Source organism: Felis catus, chromosome A1 (genome assembly GCF_018350175.1).
Source record: "Felis catus isolate Fca126 chromosome A1, F.catus_Fca126_mat1.0, whole genome shotgun sequence".
Classification (NCBI taxonomy): domain Eukaryota; kingdom Metazoa; phylum Chordata; class Mammalia; order Carnivora; family Felidae; genus Felis; species Felis catus.
In genome coordinates, this window is record NC_058368.1 from 90242960 (window position 1) to 90259096 (window position 16137).

General features: G+C 40.6%; 1 protein-coding gene across 3 annotated transcripts in view; it reads left to right on the top strand.

Annotated features, from left to right (window-relative positions):
• RNF130 (ring finger protein 130) overlaps nucleotides 1–16137 on the top strand; it is a 139135-nt gene that overhangs the window by 47794 nt on the left and 75204 nt on the right. For all 3 annotated transcript variants that reach the window (XM_023254015.2, XM_023254016.2, XM_023254012.2), the window contains exon 3: nucleotides 10982–11232. In XM_023254015.2, coding sequence (XP_023109783.2) covers nucleotides 10982–11232 — 251 coding nt within the window. The remainder of the gene's footprint in view (nucleotides 1–10981; nucleotides 11233–16137) is intronic.

Below are 16137 nucleotides of genomic sequence, written 5' to 3' on the forward strand. Positions count from 1 at the left end.
ATGAACCGATCAGTATAGGTACATCATCATCAACTACAGTCTGTACTTCATTCACATTTCCTTAATTTTTACATAATGTCCTCCGCCTGTGCCAGGGTCCTATCCAGGAGGGGATGTCGTTGTATCTCCTTAGTCTTTGGCTGTGACACTTTCATGGACTTCCCTTGTTTTTGATAACCTTGACAGTTTTGGGGAGTGCTGTTAGGTATTTTGAAGGATGTCCTTCAGTTGGGATTTATTTGATCTTTTTTTCATGATTAGACTGAGAACCTGGGTTTTTGAGAGGAAGACCACAGGAGTAAAGTGTCATTCTCAACATCCTATCAAGGATACATATTATCACCATAAATGATCACTGCTGGTGTAGACTTTGGTCACCTGGTGTTTGTCAGGTGTGTTTTCAGGCTTCTCCACTGGAAAGCTCCTCTTCTCTCTCTCCCATAAAGGAGGTCACCATGCACAGCCCACACTTAAGGAGGGGGAAGTTCAGCTTCGCCTCCTTAGGGCAGAATGTTACTTATCTGGAATTATTCTGCATGGATAATTTGTTTCTTCTCTACTTATTAATTTGTTCAGTCATTTATTTATATCAGTTTGGACTCATGGATATTTATTTTATACTTCGTATTGTAATATAATACTACTGGGCTTATTTTTGTTGCTTAAATTAAATTATATTTGGCCATTAGGAGCTCTTTCACTTGGCTCCTGCGTCCTTTGACGTGCACCCATTACCATGGGTATTGGTTTTTTGTTTGTCTTGTTTTTGAGCACTTTCTTCCTTTCTGGTGCTGTGAGATGCTCTGGGCTCGTCCTATATATAGTTTCTGTCCCAGCCCAAGAATCAGCCATTTCTCCCAGGAAGCCTGGTTTCTGTTTTTGGAGAATGACACTAGAAGCCAAGCTCTGGGCATTAGATGTGCTCATTACTATGAGGTTCTGTTGCTTCTGGGTCCTCTCAGCTGACAGAGCAAGGAGATCTATGTGTGTATTCCAGCCCTTGTACATACACGTATCCATAAGTACTGTTGTGTGTAACCTTCTGTGTCTGTATTAAGCTAAGAATGCGTTCATCCCGATGTCACCAACCCTAATCCATGACCACTTGCATCATGCTAGGCCCTTGCTTACCTTAAACTGCCACTTGAAAAGTGAGAAAGCTGGCTCCCACCTCCCACCATCCGTTTTCTTGTTGATCACAGAGCTCTCAGACTTACAGATTCTTAAACACAAATAACAGCTCTGAAGGCTTTTAGAGTGCCGATGGTCAGCGTGCCAGCTGACAGAGGCTGCTTCCCTTGCATGTCTTCCCTGGGTGGAACGCCCCACTCAGTACTTAACCTTTCTTTCTCCTCCCATTTAAAATTCTTTTATCGAAAACTTGTAAGAAAATACAAATGTAAGTATCTTGGCTTGAAAATGACACAAAACTAGGTGGATCTTGGAACACGTGTAACAACAAAAAGAAAATACTTACTAAGTGAACCTGCAGGTGAGTTCAAAAAATTAGTAACGGGTTCATGGAGACCTGGCTTAGGTAACAGTTCCAAGTGGGAACCTTCCATCCTATAAGCTCTGCGTACACTAATGTGTGCCAAAAATATGTTGAAAACTCAGGCCGTATCCTTGTGAACACAATTTTCAGAATATCATGATATTCATAATACTCAGATGTAGGGAGAGGTTAACCTCATGCTGCTCTTGATATTGGATGGGTTGTATTCATTTTTAGCATTTTTAGCATTTTATTTTAATAAAAGGCATTGAAAAACTGTTGTCCACAAAAGAACAGGATGGGAAAAAAATCTGTAAACAGTGTTTTACCATTTAGAATTTGAGCATCAAAGTGAATAACGCTAGAAATAATTTTAGCCCATTAAGTAAAATAAGAAACATGAGTTCATACTAATCCAAAAAGTAAAAGAGTAAATTGAAATTTTGATGAGGAATGGAATGTTTTACCTAGTCTCAAAATACCTCCTCCCCACAGAATATTTATTAATTCCAAAGGGGGAAAAGAGTGACTTTGCAGTGGAAATGCCTGGAGAACATCACTTGTACAAAACCACATGATCAAAGTGAACTTCATCAGTATTGGGATGTGTCATAACTGTCCACCACCTGGTAGGACACACCGGAAAAAGCACAGCATCGCTTCTTTTGATGTTGCTGCCAGAAGTGCATGACCTGAATCTAGCCCTGAGGAAACACCAGATAAATCCAGAATGAGGGACATTCTGCAAAGTCACTGGGCTGTATATAATCTTCAAAAGTGTCAAAGTCATGGACATCAAGGAAAGTCTGTACCAGACTGACAGCGAGTCATGAGATGTGATGGCTGAATGCAGTGCGTGGCTGCAATCCGGGCCTGCTCCAAGGGACATTGTTGGGAATTGGGGACACTTGAATGGACTCTGAGATGAGGCAGTAGTAATGTGTCTGTGTTCATTTCCTGGTTTGAGTGGTTGTACTCTGTCCACAAATGGTTTTTGTTTATAGGAGAGTACACACTAAGTGTTTGGAGGGGATGACCCATCACGCCAGTAACTTTCTCTTGAATGGTTTGGGGAAGAGAGATTTTCATGCAATACTTCCAGCTTTTCTGTGTCAGGTTCTTTAAAAATATTTTTTAGGGCTGCCTGGCTGGCTCAGTTGGTTAAGCATCCAGCTTCAGCTCAGGTCATAATCTCACGGTTCGGAGTTCAAGCCCCGCTTCAGGCTCTGTGCTGATAGCTCAGAGCCTGGAGCCTGCTTTGGATTCTGTGTCTCCCTCTCTCTCTGCCCCTCCCCTGCTTGCTCTCTTTCTTTCTTTCTTTCTCTCTCTCTCTCTCTCAAAAATAAACAAACATTAAAAAAGAAATTTTTTAATGAATAATTTGGGATTCTAGGACTAGTTAATATGGAGAAAAGTCCGAAGTGGAGTACCAGAGATGTCTTTGACTATCTGAAGGACTGTTGCACGGAAGAGGAATTTTCTTCCATTCCATGATGTACAGCTTGAAGTTGGGGTGTTTCTTACATTTGCCAGCGTCTTCCAATGTATTGGCAGGATTTTTTTTCATGATATATATGATAATAATACACCTCACAGTTGATGATATTTTATACCATCAATAAGTGAAATACAGTTTATTTATTTGGTGGTGGTTCTTGAAAGAAGAGAACCAAGAGCCATGAATGGGCATTTAGGAATCAAGATTTTAATTAGGGGGAAGACCTTTCTCATACTTAAAACTACCTGTGCATAGAACTAGCTACCTAAAACGGTAAGTTATTTGTATTGTATTGAAGAGGACCCCTAAGATCTCTCTTAATTAGAAGATTCTGTGACTCTGCTGACCAGTGATTGTCTTCCCAGGTACCCCCTCCCTCCCTTTCTGCCTCTAGATGAAAGAGAAAAGTGGCTTTCTCTTCCATGACAGGCTTGTTCCTACCATCTTTCCTTTTTTGACTTGGGAAAAACAAACAGATTACATGATGAGTACACACAGGAGATGGAGTAAGAAAAGAAACTGGCATTTGAGCACTGGGTGTGGAGCCTTTGCTCTACTTGGTGTGAGTCTGAAGAACTTCCTGCTGGAGGAATCAAGGAACAAGGGTTTAGTAGACCCTCATTCTTTCTGAGGGTGGACTGCAGCCAAATATCGGTCAGGAATTATCAAGTGACTTTGAAGTCGCTCAGCAGCTCACACATTGAGCCCCTGAATGTCGGCCTCATGGCAGGAGATTCAGGTTCAACTTGAGCACAATAAGAGCTACTCATCAGCATCGTGCAACCATGGGCACCAACTGGATGCCACGACACTAATGTTTTCTCCACTCAGTACAGCTGGTTTCAAACCAGTACACTTTCACAGTGACAGAACTTCACCCTTCATTCTCGTGCCCCACACACTCATTTCCCCCACTCACAGCGCTGCCGTCATCCTGGCCAGCCGCAGAATCCACATGAAAAGGGCCTAACCTAAAACCCCATTGTCTGGTATGTCCCAGAGGTACATCTCTGGTCTCAGGTCCAGTGTGTCCTGTTCTCCAACCATTGCTTCTTCCCTTCCCCTCCTGTCCTCCTGACCTTTGGTTTTGTGGAAGCTTCCAGTTGAGCCCTAGCTCCGTTTTCTCCCAGTTCTCCTCCTCCTCTGGGTGCCGTGCCTTCATTCTGCTTGGGCCACATGAGCCACTCTTTTGGTCCCGTGACCACCAGTTTCATTTGGTCCGTTAAGAGTGCCTATTGTCATGTCCACAAGTGTAGTCACCATCTGTCACCATACAGTATTATCACAATATTACTGACTGTATGCCCTATGCTGTACTTTTCATCTCTGTGACTTATTTTATCACCGGGACCTTGTACCTCTTCGTCACCTTCACCTATTTCCTCCATCCCCCAGCTCCCCTCCCCTCTGGCAACTACCAGTTCTCTATTTAAGTGTCTGGTTTTTGTTCATTTGTTTTGTTTTTTACATATGAGTGAAATCATAAGGCATTTGTCTTTCTTGGTCTGATTTATTTCATGTAGCATAACACCCTCTAGATCCGTCCATGTTCTTGCAAATATCAAAGGCTTTGAACAGAGTGGTATGACAAATTAGGTTTTAGAAAAAACACTGACAGATCTCAGCAGGATGTTTGTAATTGCTATAACCTGTCATCTGCCTCTGTCAGATTTATTGATGTATTCATTTCATAAAAGACCGTAGCATATCCTTTTTTTCCCCCTTGAGTTCTTCAAGGGGTCGGAGAAGAATAAGTACTGGGTTTGAAGCAGTGAAATATGGTAGATAAACATTTGAGAAGGACTTAAGTCAGTGAAAGGGAGAGTGAAGAGAAGGCCTCAGACCACTTGCGAGCAGACTCACTGAGGCACAGACACGCCAGGCTTTGCCGATCTGTGCAACTTGACTGAGTTACAAAAAAATCCCTGAATTATATCTGCCTGTTCCCTCAGCAGCAGCCATTCTAGAACTTAAAAGCAATTTTAATTCTTTCACCTAAAGTATGTAGTGTTCTGCTTTACATGTAAAAATAGGTCATTGATTTCTATAGGAGTAACTCTGACGCCATTGATAGTAACCTACCAGAAATTATGAAAGTATCATCGCAAATGCTTTATGTGGGAATACAGCAGCTCCCTGAACTTTTTTTTATGGGAAATTTACTAAAATTATCTAAGAGCATGAAAATTCCTTGAAACCTTGGCAGCTCATTTGAACCTAACAAACATGTTCATCTGTTAAGGTGTAAAACCTCTGCTAAATGGGATTTTGTACAGGGATGTTGTTTTCTTTAAAAATAAAAAATGGTAAGATTACAGTAAAAAAGTAGAACTGCTTGCTTACGGTAAAAGCACCTCTCTCCACTTGTGGCCTGATGCCCCAGACAGCTCATTTGTGTTTTCTTCCTGCCTCAGCCTTTCTCAGGTGAAAGTCTCAGCTGCCCAGCGGAACTGGGCTTGCCCCAAGGTTCAGTCCCAGGAGAGGGGAAGAAGCCGTGTGTTGGTAGGGGATGGGTTTCTGATACCTCCCAACTGGGGGACTCCCTGAGCTGAAGTACAGATCCCTGTGGAAGCCAGGAGGATTGTGGTGGTCAGCAGGTGCCTGAGTGCTTCCCATGGTGGCTGGAGAGGTTAACGAGAGGGAATAGGAGTTCCAAACTTCTGTGGTAGGAGCTCTTTGGTCTCCTCCAGAGGATGCTTTCATGTGCTTTCCATAAAGAAGAATAGTAGAAGTGGGATTAGCTCAGTGAGGTGTAGCATTTCCTGAGCATCTGCCGTGAGTCCTGCAGGTAACATCTCATTTAGAAGAAACTGAAGTTCAGAGAGGTTAAGTTTTATGCTGGGGTTTGAACCTAGACATTCTGACTCCAGGGCCCAACGGAGGTTAATTCTTAGGTTTCTTTGGTCCCGAAAAATTGATTTTGTGGTCAGGATTATAGCAGCATTACCGTATTTTTCTACTTACCTTTTTTTTTTTTTCTCATTAAAAAATAGAATTGCTACAAGTAGGGAGCTCTGTTTTACAAAACATTGCCCACCCAGCAGTTCTGGTTTTTAATGGGGAAAAAAAAGTAAGTAGAAAAATATGCTAATGCCTCTGATTATAGAAGCACTTTACAAATGTAGAAGAAATTATACTGTTAGAAAATCACCATTTTGTAAACACTGTTGTAGTAACTGATTCAAGTGAGCTTTAATGGGTGCTGAGAGCTCTGAATAAAAGCTTACTGGAGAGCTAGATAATCTGGAAGCATCACCCCATAGATTGTTTAGTAATCTAAAAAAAATATTTTTCTGCAGTTGAAAAATCTAGCTGATACCAGATTGACCAAGTGTTAAAATTCACCATCACCAATAAAGGTAAAACTTGACAGGTACATCCCGATGTGAACACTAGAAGGACAGATACAGCATCACCTGTGTGGCATTTCTGCCAAAAAACATTTACTTCAGATATCTAATCACAGTCAGTAATCAGAAACAATCAGACAAATCCAGATTGAGGGACATTTTCAAAACATATGTCCTGGTCTCATTAAAAAGGTCAATGACATGAACGACCAAAAGTGACTGAGGACTGCTTTAGATTATCAGAGACAAAGGAGACAAGACAACACGAGGTGTACAAGGCCTGATTGCGTCCTGGGTACTGCACTGACCCACACTAAACAATTCTGAAGGTTTCATTAGACTCGGGCAGAGATATTTGACTATGGCCCGTATATTACAGAACAGTGTCCTATCAGAGTTCAGTTTCTCGAATGTGATAAATTAATTGTGTCCTTCTTCTTAGGAAATAATGCTGAAGTATTTAAGGAGGAAATGTCATGATTTGAAACTCTTCTGGGGTTTGAAAATTCTCAAAAGGAGAAAGAATTAAAAAAAAAAAAAAAGCTGTTTATTAAAGTAGCCAAACTCAAGCAGTGGAAATCTAGATTCACATTAAAAAATAAAAGTGGAGAAAGTTTTAAGCAAATAGGTGAAAGCAGGGATCACCCTAGATTTTTACTTACTTGTCATCCCTGGTAAATTAATCCTGGCTCCTGGGCATGTGAAGTGCTGAGGATTCTGAGGCCATATCCATTAGGATTAGGGTCAGTGGTGGTGGATGTTGTCTCTCCTTGAATGTTTATATCATTGTAGTCTAATTAGTCTTCAACTCTTATCAGTCTCTGCTTGACCCAACCCTGCTTTTATCGAGAAGCTTATACTTTGGCATTAGTATCCTCCCGCAAGCTGGCCAAGACTTCCCAGATCTTTAAAAGTCAAGAGTCAGAGGCATCCTTAAATCAGGGTCTTTCAACCCAGATCATCTCTAGGGGTGGGAAGTGAGGAGATCCACAAATCTCTCCTGAAATTAGTAGAATTGGGACTTCTCTTGTAGGAGGGGTCTCCTACCATCAGGTTCTCTAAGTGATTTACTGTCAGAAGTGGTTAAGAACCGAGTGATTTTGCTAGTATTCTGACATCCTCCTGTGATTCTTCATTTTGCTTGACCTGCACTGCTTTCGCCTTCTTCCCTATCCTGCTAGCAATCTCTTCCTCTGTACTAACCTGATGAGACTACCTGCACTGGGCTCCTCTCTCCAGCCCCTTTAAGATTCTCCTTTACTCTTTTAAAAAAATAATAATAATAGGTATACCTTTTATTTATCCATTACTTTGTTTAGGCTATTTTTTTTTAATTGAAGCATAGTTGGATTCTCCTTTGCTCTTTGAAGGTAAATGCAGTTTTCACAAAATCAAGAGCAGGTATAAAGGAAAAAACGCTCCTGTGTCTCCTGTACTGTTCATATAGTGTCACTTCTGTGACACTTCTGGTCACCAAATGTGTGGGGCTTTCCCCTGTACCGAGCAATTCTTAGCCATACCTGCTGGGTGTCCTAGAATTCCGTTGGATTCAGACCCCGTCTGCCTGGAGTTAGCATCACATCCCATAGGTTAAGGGTTCAAACCCATAAGGCTGCCCCCTCCCTGCCCCACATAAAGCCAGCCACAAGTCCCAGGTTGTCACCTGTACTTCTGACCAACCGGCTGTAAATCAGGGTTCCCAGCAACCCCCACATAGTGTTCAAAACTTTGTTAGAATGGCTCACAGAACTCAAGCAAACATTTGCTTACATTTACTGGTTTATTATGAAAGATACAGAGGAGTGGCCAAAGATGCATAGGGCAAGGTATGTGGGAAGGGGCTTGCTGGCACTCCGCCCTTGCAGGACCTGTACATGTTTACCAACCTGGAAGTTCTCCAAACCCCACACTTTTGGGGGTTCTAATGGAAGCTTCATCCCTTAGGTGTGATCAGTCATTAACTCCATTTCAGCTCCTCTCCCCTGCCCAGAGGGTGGCAGGGATGGGCTAAAAGTTCCAAGCTTCTCCTCATGGCTTGGTCTTTCTAAAGCTATCCAGGAGCCCACCAAGAGTCCCCTCATTAGAATAGAAGACTCTTGTCTCACCCAGGAAATTCCAAGGGATTTAGAAACCCTGTGTCAGGGTTCAAGGTCAAGGACCAAATAGCAGAACAAAAGATGCTCCTAATGCTCTTATCACTTAGGAAATTGCAAGTGTTTTAGGAGCTTTGTCCCAGGAACCGGGGCAGAAACCAACATATTATGTTTTCTCTTATTTCACAGCAGGTAAATTGTCTGTCTCTAAAAGGTAAACAGGGGTGCTTAGGTGGCATAGTTAGGTTAAGTGTCTGACTTTGATTTCAGCTCAGACCATGATCTCACGGTTCATGAGTTCAAGCCCCGCATAGGGCTCTCTGCTGTCTGCACAGACCCTGTTTCAGATCCCCTGTCCCCTCCCTCCCCCGCCACACACACACACACACACACACACACACACACACACACACTCTCTCTCTCTCTCTCTCTCTCTCTCTCTCTCACTCTCTCTCTCTCACACACACAAAAATAAGTAAACATTAAAAATTTTTTTAAAGGTGGACATAATTACTTAAAAATAAAATCTTTAAAAAATGTGAACATTTGGGAACCTTGATCATAGTATGTGCTCAATAAATATCGTTGAATGGATGGTTGAAATAATTAAATGCTTCTTTTCCCAAACAGCTTTCCAGTTGAAACTAGGCGGTGTTCATTTACTTAGTGTTCTTTGAATGAATGAAATTACATGGACTGGTTCCCTGGGCTACCTGTGAAGCTTTCCCTGCTCCTTTTCCAGCTTGAGTCTTCGAGAGGAAGCCTCAGAACTGGTTTCTAAAACTGTTTGTACCTGGTGTGATTATAAAGCAATGAGACTGATTGTCATGTGTGGTTTGTGGGATCCGTCTCAGTTACTTTATAGCCATACCTGGTATGTTACACCACAGACCGTTGCCTGTTGACCAACATTTTAAAAGCGCAGACCTAAGTTTTCTAAATGGAAAATTTAAATGGTTTAACACTATGTTATGATTTTCTCTAACTTACTGACCATAACTCTTCTTTCACAAAGATAATTAGATGTTAACTCTGTTGCTTTCTTTAATTTTGCAATTTTTTTTGTTTGTTTTTGGATTCTTTTAATCAGTATTCTGATAAACTGCTATTCTGATAAAGTGGCTGGCACAATTTTGAATAAGGTAATACAAAAGGTATATGTTCCGTTGGGTTAAATTTTTCAGAAAACTTTTAGTTATTGAATTTCTTTTCAGTTCAGCCTGTGTTCTTTTGACTGCACATGATAAGGGTAGTTCTTTTAGTCAAATACAATAAACATGTAAACCAAATACTTTAGTAGTAGTATTCATTGAAGAAGCGTTTGCAAGGGCATGTTGTGGGGTGTTTGTCTGGTTTTGGTGGTTTACATTTATCTGCAAACCCTATTCCAGTTTGAATAAGTGGTTATAATTTTCTCTTTCCTGAAATAAAATGTTTATTCTCCTTCCTCCGACCCCCAGAGTCTCAGTCTTTGCTTTGAAGTGTGCTGAAAGTTGCACGTCACCACCGGCAGCTTCAGCTTAGAACGGAGGGTCACTGGCAGCTAGACTGGTGTAGAAAGGAAAGGAAATGGGAAATTACTTCCCTCTGAGGAGGAGGAAAGGAATAGTAATTTCACGCTCCACAGGAGAGAGAGTAATTTGCCTTTACTGTATCACTACTCCTGGAAATTACATAAGTGAAAGAAGTAAATGACTAGAATGGTGACTTAAGAACATCCTGTAATTACCTTAAAATAGTTTGTGGCTGTGACAGAACCTCTGGACAGCTGTTAGAAGCTGGAAGGATTCTGATACCAAACTAGTCTAGGGTGTTGAAGTGTGGACTCGAGTCGGGGAGGGTTTCATTTCCAGAAGGGCTCTGGGCTAAATAAGAAAGGAACCTTCCTCTCATCAGGGCTAGACGTGGGACCAAAGTTAGCTTCAGCTGTTATTAATGAAGGTTACCCCCTTTTGGCATTTGACTTTTGCAGCTCTATTACTGGATTTGTGTCATGTCAGTGAGATCATAAAACTGCATGTCCTGTGCTTTCTATTCCTTCTACTAGTTGTACACACAGTAGGTGCCCTGTAAAGAACGAGTAGTGCACAAAGTACCAATTTTTGTACTATAAATACTAGTGCTATTCTCCTTTTCTTAAGGAGCTGGGACTTTCTAAAGAGCATTTTAAAATGGAAAAAGTTTTACAGTAAAGACCTGCCATATTTTATCACATGACGTTGTTATATAATACCACGTTTAATACTGTCTGTCGTTAACATTTGGCTGATTTAATAATCCATTTTTTAAATGTAGTTGTAAGACAAGTTAATGGGACTCTTAACACTGCAATAATTTTACACTTTGTCTGAGTTTTAAGATTCCTGTTTCCACTTGGTGCCCGCATAGCCAACTGCAGAGATTGATTTCATCTGAAAAGTTGAATCTGCAAACCCTTGCCATTAGCAAAAATTGTAGTGGTTTTTCTAAATAGCGCCTTTGTATGTTTGATGTACCTGTAAATTTTAAAGATCACTTGAGTATATGTATTTATTTTACATTACAGGCACTGGAGATATTATTGCTGTCATGATTACAGAATTGAGGGGTAAGGATATTTTGAGTTATCTGGAGAAAAACATCTCTGTACAAATGACAATAGCTGTTGGAACACGAATGCCGCCAAAGAACTTCAGCCGTGGCTCTCTAGTCTTCGTGTCAATATCCTTTATTGTTTTGATGATTATTTCTTCAGCATGGCTCATATTCTACTTCATTCAGAAGATCAGGTACACGAATGCACGCGACAGGAACCAGGTGAGCTGTCGGTCGTCTGTAATGATTGATGCTTACCAGCCGTAATTCATGGACATCTATTATGCTCATGTATGGTACCAATAGTTTTTCACATAAAAAAAAAAAAAAAAAAAAAAAAAAAAAGTTGTGACCCTCAGTCATTTACAGTGTGTTGAAAACCTACTAACACAAATTATTTGAGGGATTTTTTAAATGCCTAAATGGGGAATTTAAATTTACAGTGATCACTTAGAATATTCTATGTAAATGTTTAGCATAGTATCATAATATGATCTAGCTAATTCCTGGTAATTTGAGGAAATATCACAGAGTTGCATTTTTAAGCTAGTAGCATTGATGGTCATTGGGAGTGGGTGCTGGGGGGAGATGGCACATGCCTTCATGCTGTGTGAATTTTGAACTGTAGATTACCTATTCAGATAAAATAAACCAATTAAGATTACCTATCCTGTGTAAGCCAGGCCGTGGGGGAGACAATGAGGTGGAGAAGGACCCATAGAAGAGCAGTATCCAGTTGTCCCAGAGCCTCCATTAACCAGCATAAACAGTGCTCAGTGGATCTCGGATGAGTGGGTAAAGACACAGGAAAGACAAGACTGTGTGCTGCCCTGTGGTGGATGGCCTGCAGGCAGTGATTTTGTCAGGTTGTTAGTTTGTTTGGTGCACATCGGGGGGCTGGGCTGGAGGTGTTGAGTCCCAGTGCCAGCCCGAGGCTTCTCTAGGAGAAAACCAGCAGGGGAAGTGCTTGGAGAGTGGTTGGTAGCCAGTTTTTATGTAATGCCATCCTCTCCTTAAACAGAGTACATCCAGATCCCTGTGGGGGAGTTGAAATTTTCAGCCTTCCTCATTCTAGCGAAAGAAGGACAGATGCTGCTGTGGAACAGATGAGTTCAAATCCCGACCTCACCATCAGTTTGCCATGGTCCTTATAGACCATTTATTTCACTTCTCAACTTGTTTCTTCATCTGAAAATAGGTATAAAATATCTGAAAACTGGAGTTTATTGCACGTTTTTGTGCCAGGCTCTGTGCAGTATCCTGGATATTTTAAAAAAGTTTTAATATGATAATTTTTATTATTTATAATTTCAGTCTTACAGATGCTGCATAAATAGTATAAAGTATTCCTTTCCCCAGGTTCTTCAACTGTTAACATTTACCCTATTTGCTTTTCTATGTGTACATACCTTTTTTAACCATTTGAGAGTAAATTTGAGATATGATGCTCCTCTACCCTTACTACTTCCTTGTGTATTTTTTTTAAAGCAAGAACATTTTCTTACATAATCACAATGTGATTATCAAAATCAGGAAGTTAACATTGATACAATACTATTATCTGATCTAGAGACCTTTCTTTCTAGGTTTTGTAAAATTGTCTTAATAATGTCTTTTCTAGCAGAGCAAACCCTGTATTGATCCAAACATTGAATGTTGCATTGAGTTGTCATGTCTATTTTTTTTTTTTTTAATTAAGCTTTATGCCCAGCATGGGGCTTGAACTCACACCCCCAAGATCAAGAGTTGCACACTCTACTCACCGGACTAGCCAGGCACCCTTGTCATGTCTCTCTCAATCTGTTTCATGGCATTGGCATTTTTTAAAATGTTTTTCTGTTTATTTTTGTGAGAGAGACAGAACGTGAGTGGGGGAGGGGCAGAGTGAGAAGGAAATACAGAATCTGAAGCAGGCTCCAGGCCCTGACCTATCAGCACAGAGCCCAACACAGGGCTCAAACTCATGAACTGTGAGATCATGACCTGAGCCGAAGCCAGCTGCCTAACCGACTGAGCCACCCAGGCACCCCTGGAATTTGCATTTTTGAAGAGTCCAAGCCAGTTGTTTTGTATTTGAGTTTGTCTAATACCCAGCATTCCCTCATTATTATATCCAGGTATATGCATTTTTTGGGGAATATCAGTCCTTCACATTTGGTAAACTTTTTTTTCTTGTTTTTGTTTTTTTTTGTTTTTATTTAAGATAATCATAGATTCACATGCATTTGTAAGAAATAATACAGGGAGATCCCAGTACTCTTCATCCCCCAAGGGTAAGATCTTGCATAACTATAGTAAATATTATAACTATAGTAAATATGACATTGATATAATCCATTGATCTTACTCAGATTTCTCCAGTTTAACCTGTACTCGTGTGTGTGTGTGTGTGTGTGTGTGTGTGTGTGTGTGTGTAGTTCTATATGATTTTGAGTCACCACTGCCACAATTGAGATACACAACAATTCACCACAAGGATCCCTTGTGCTATTTTCTTTTATACTCATGGGCACCTCCTTCCTGCCCTCCTGCCTAATTCCTGATAGCACTAATCTGTTCTCCACTCTACAGTTTTGTCATTTCAAGAATGCTGTATGAATGGAATCATATAGTACTTAACTTTTAGAGTTTGGTGTCTTTGCCTAACGCAATCCCCTTACGAGTCTCCCAAGTTGTTGTGTGTATTGGTAGTTTATTCTCTTTTATTGCTGAGTAGTGTTCTATAGCTTGGATATACCAGTCCAGTGAACCCAGTTGTTTCAAGGTTTTGGGTATTTTAAAGTGGCTGTGAACATCTGTTATGGATTTTTGTGTTAACATGAGTTTGCATTTGCCTTGGATAAATGTTCGGGAGAGAAATATCTGGGCCATTATGGCAAGCGCATACATCATGTTAGAAGAAACTGCCATACCTTTCCCCAAGCAGCTCTATATTCCGTGTTCACACTAGAAACATATCCCTGACCCATATCCTCTGCACCCTTGATGGTGCATGTTGTCACTAATTTTTATTTTAGCCGTTTGATGGTAGCTGTGTAGGCACATCTCTCCTGCGTTCCTCTGATGGCTGCTGATGTGGAGCATCTTTTCATGTGTTTATTTGCCGTCTGTATGTCCTCATTACTGAAATGCCTGTTCATGTCTCTTGACCATTTCCTAGCTAGGTTGTTTTAGGGTTTTTTTTTTTCTGTTGAGTTTTGGAAGTTTTTACATTCCAGATACAAGCCTTTGTCAGAATTGTGGTCTGCAGATGTTTTATCCCAGTGTCTTATCTGGGAAGAGGTCAGAAGACTTCTTCACAGGGTCTTCTGAACAGCAAAAAGATTTAATTTTGATGAGGTTTAATTTATCCATTTGACTTTTGCCATCAAGTCTAAAAACTTTTTGCCGAACCCTAGATTCCAAAGATCTTCTCTTTTTTTTTTTTTAGAAGTTTTATAGTTCTGCCTTTTACATTTAAGTCCATAACCATAATCCATTTTGAGGTCATGTTTTTAATAAATAAGAGGTTTAGGTTAAGGATTTTTTTTTTTTTTTTTAGCCTTATTGCAGTGGCTAGAATTTTCAGTAACATGTTGATGACAGTGGTAAATGAGAGTGGGCATCCTTGCCTGTACCTAATCTTAGAGGAAAGGATTCAGTCTTTCATCATTGAGTATGTTTTAGCTGTCATACTTTGTAGATGTTTATTACCAGCTTGACAAAGCTCATCTGTATTTCTAGTTTGCTGAGAGCTTTTATCACAAATGGGTGTTCGATTTTGTCAGATGTTTTCCGTGTCCGTTGATGCAATCATACGATTTTTTATTTTCTTCTTTATCCTGTTGACATGGTGGATAGTATTCATTGATTTTCTAATGTTGAACCAGACCTGCATGCCTGTAACAAATCCTGCTTCATCATGGTGTATGATTTTTTTGTGTGTGCATTGCTGAATTTGGCTGGCTGTTGTTTTGTTGAGGATCTTTGTGTCTAAGTTTGTGAGAGATACCGGTCTGTAGTTTTTTTTGCGGGGAGTGGGGAGTGGGGAGGGGTTGTTGGAAAATTGTAATTTCTTTGATGGTTAAAAGACTGTTCAGGTTGTCTGTATCGCCTTTATTGAAACTTGGTAATTTGTGGTTTTTGAGGAATTGGCCCTTTTTTTAGATGTTGTCAAATCTACAAGTATGATGTTGTTTACAGTATTCCCTTGTTCTTTTAGTGGCTGCAGTGTCTGTCTTCGTTCCTGATTTTAATGATTTGTATCTTCTCTTTATTTTTGTCAGTCCTTTAAAGTTTTTTTTTTTTAAGTTTATTTATTTATTTTGAAAGAGACAGAGACCATGTGAGTGGGAGAGGGGCAGGGAGAGAGGGAGAGAGTAAATCTCAAGCAGGCTCGGTTCTGTCAGCACAGAGCCCTATTCGGGGCCTGGGGCTCAAACTCATGAAACCATGAGATCATGCATGACTTGAGCCAAAAGCAAGAGTTGGAGGCTTAACCAACTATGCCATCCAGGCACTCTTATTTTTGTAAGTCTTGATAGAAACTTCTCAGTTTTTTATATTTTCAAAGAACCAGCTTTTTTGTTTGTTTGTTTGATTTTTAAAGATGGGAACTTATATTATTTATGAAAACTTTTCTCTTTCTAGGGCCCCTGGGTCAGTCAACTCTTGATTTCAGCTCAGGTCATGATCTCATGGTTTGTGAGATCCAGCCCCACATCAGGTTCTGCACTGATAGCGAGGAACCTGCTTGGGATTCCCTCTCCTTCTCTCTCTGCCCCTCCCCTGCTCACGTGTGCCATGTATGCACGCGCTCTCTCTCTCTCTCTTTCTCAAAATAAATTTTTAAAAAAAGAAATCTTTTGGGGCGCCTGGGTGGCTCAGTCGGTTGAGCGTCCGACTTTGGCTCAGGTCATGATCTCGCAGTTTGTGGGTTCGAGCCCTGCATCAGTCTCTGTGCTGACTGCTTGCTCAGAGCTTGGAGCCTGCTTCAGATTCTGTGTCTCCTTCTCTCTCTGTCCCTCCCCCGCTCACACTTTGTCTCATTCTGTTTCTCAAAAATAAATAAATGTTAAAAAAGAAAAAGAAAAATACTAGGCAACAGAAATTAAAAAAAAAAAAAGAAATCTTTTGTCTTTCCCTTGT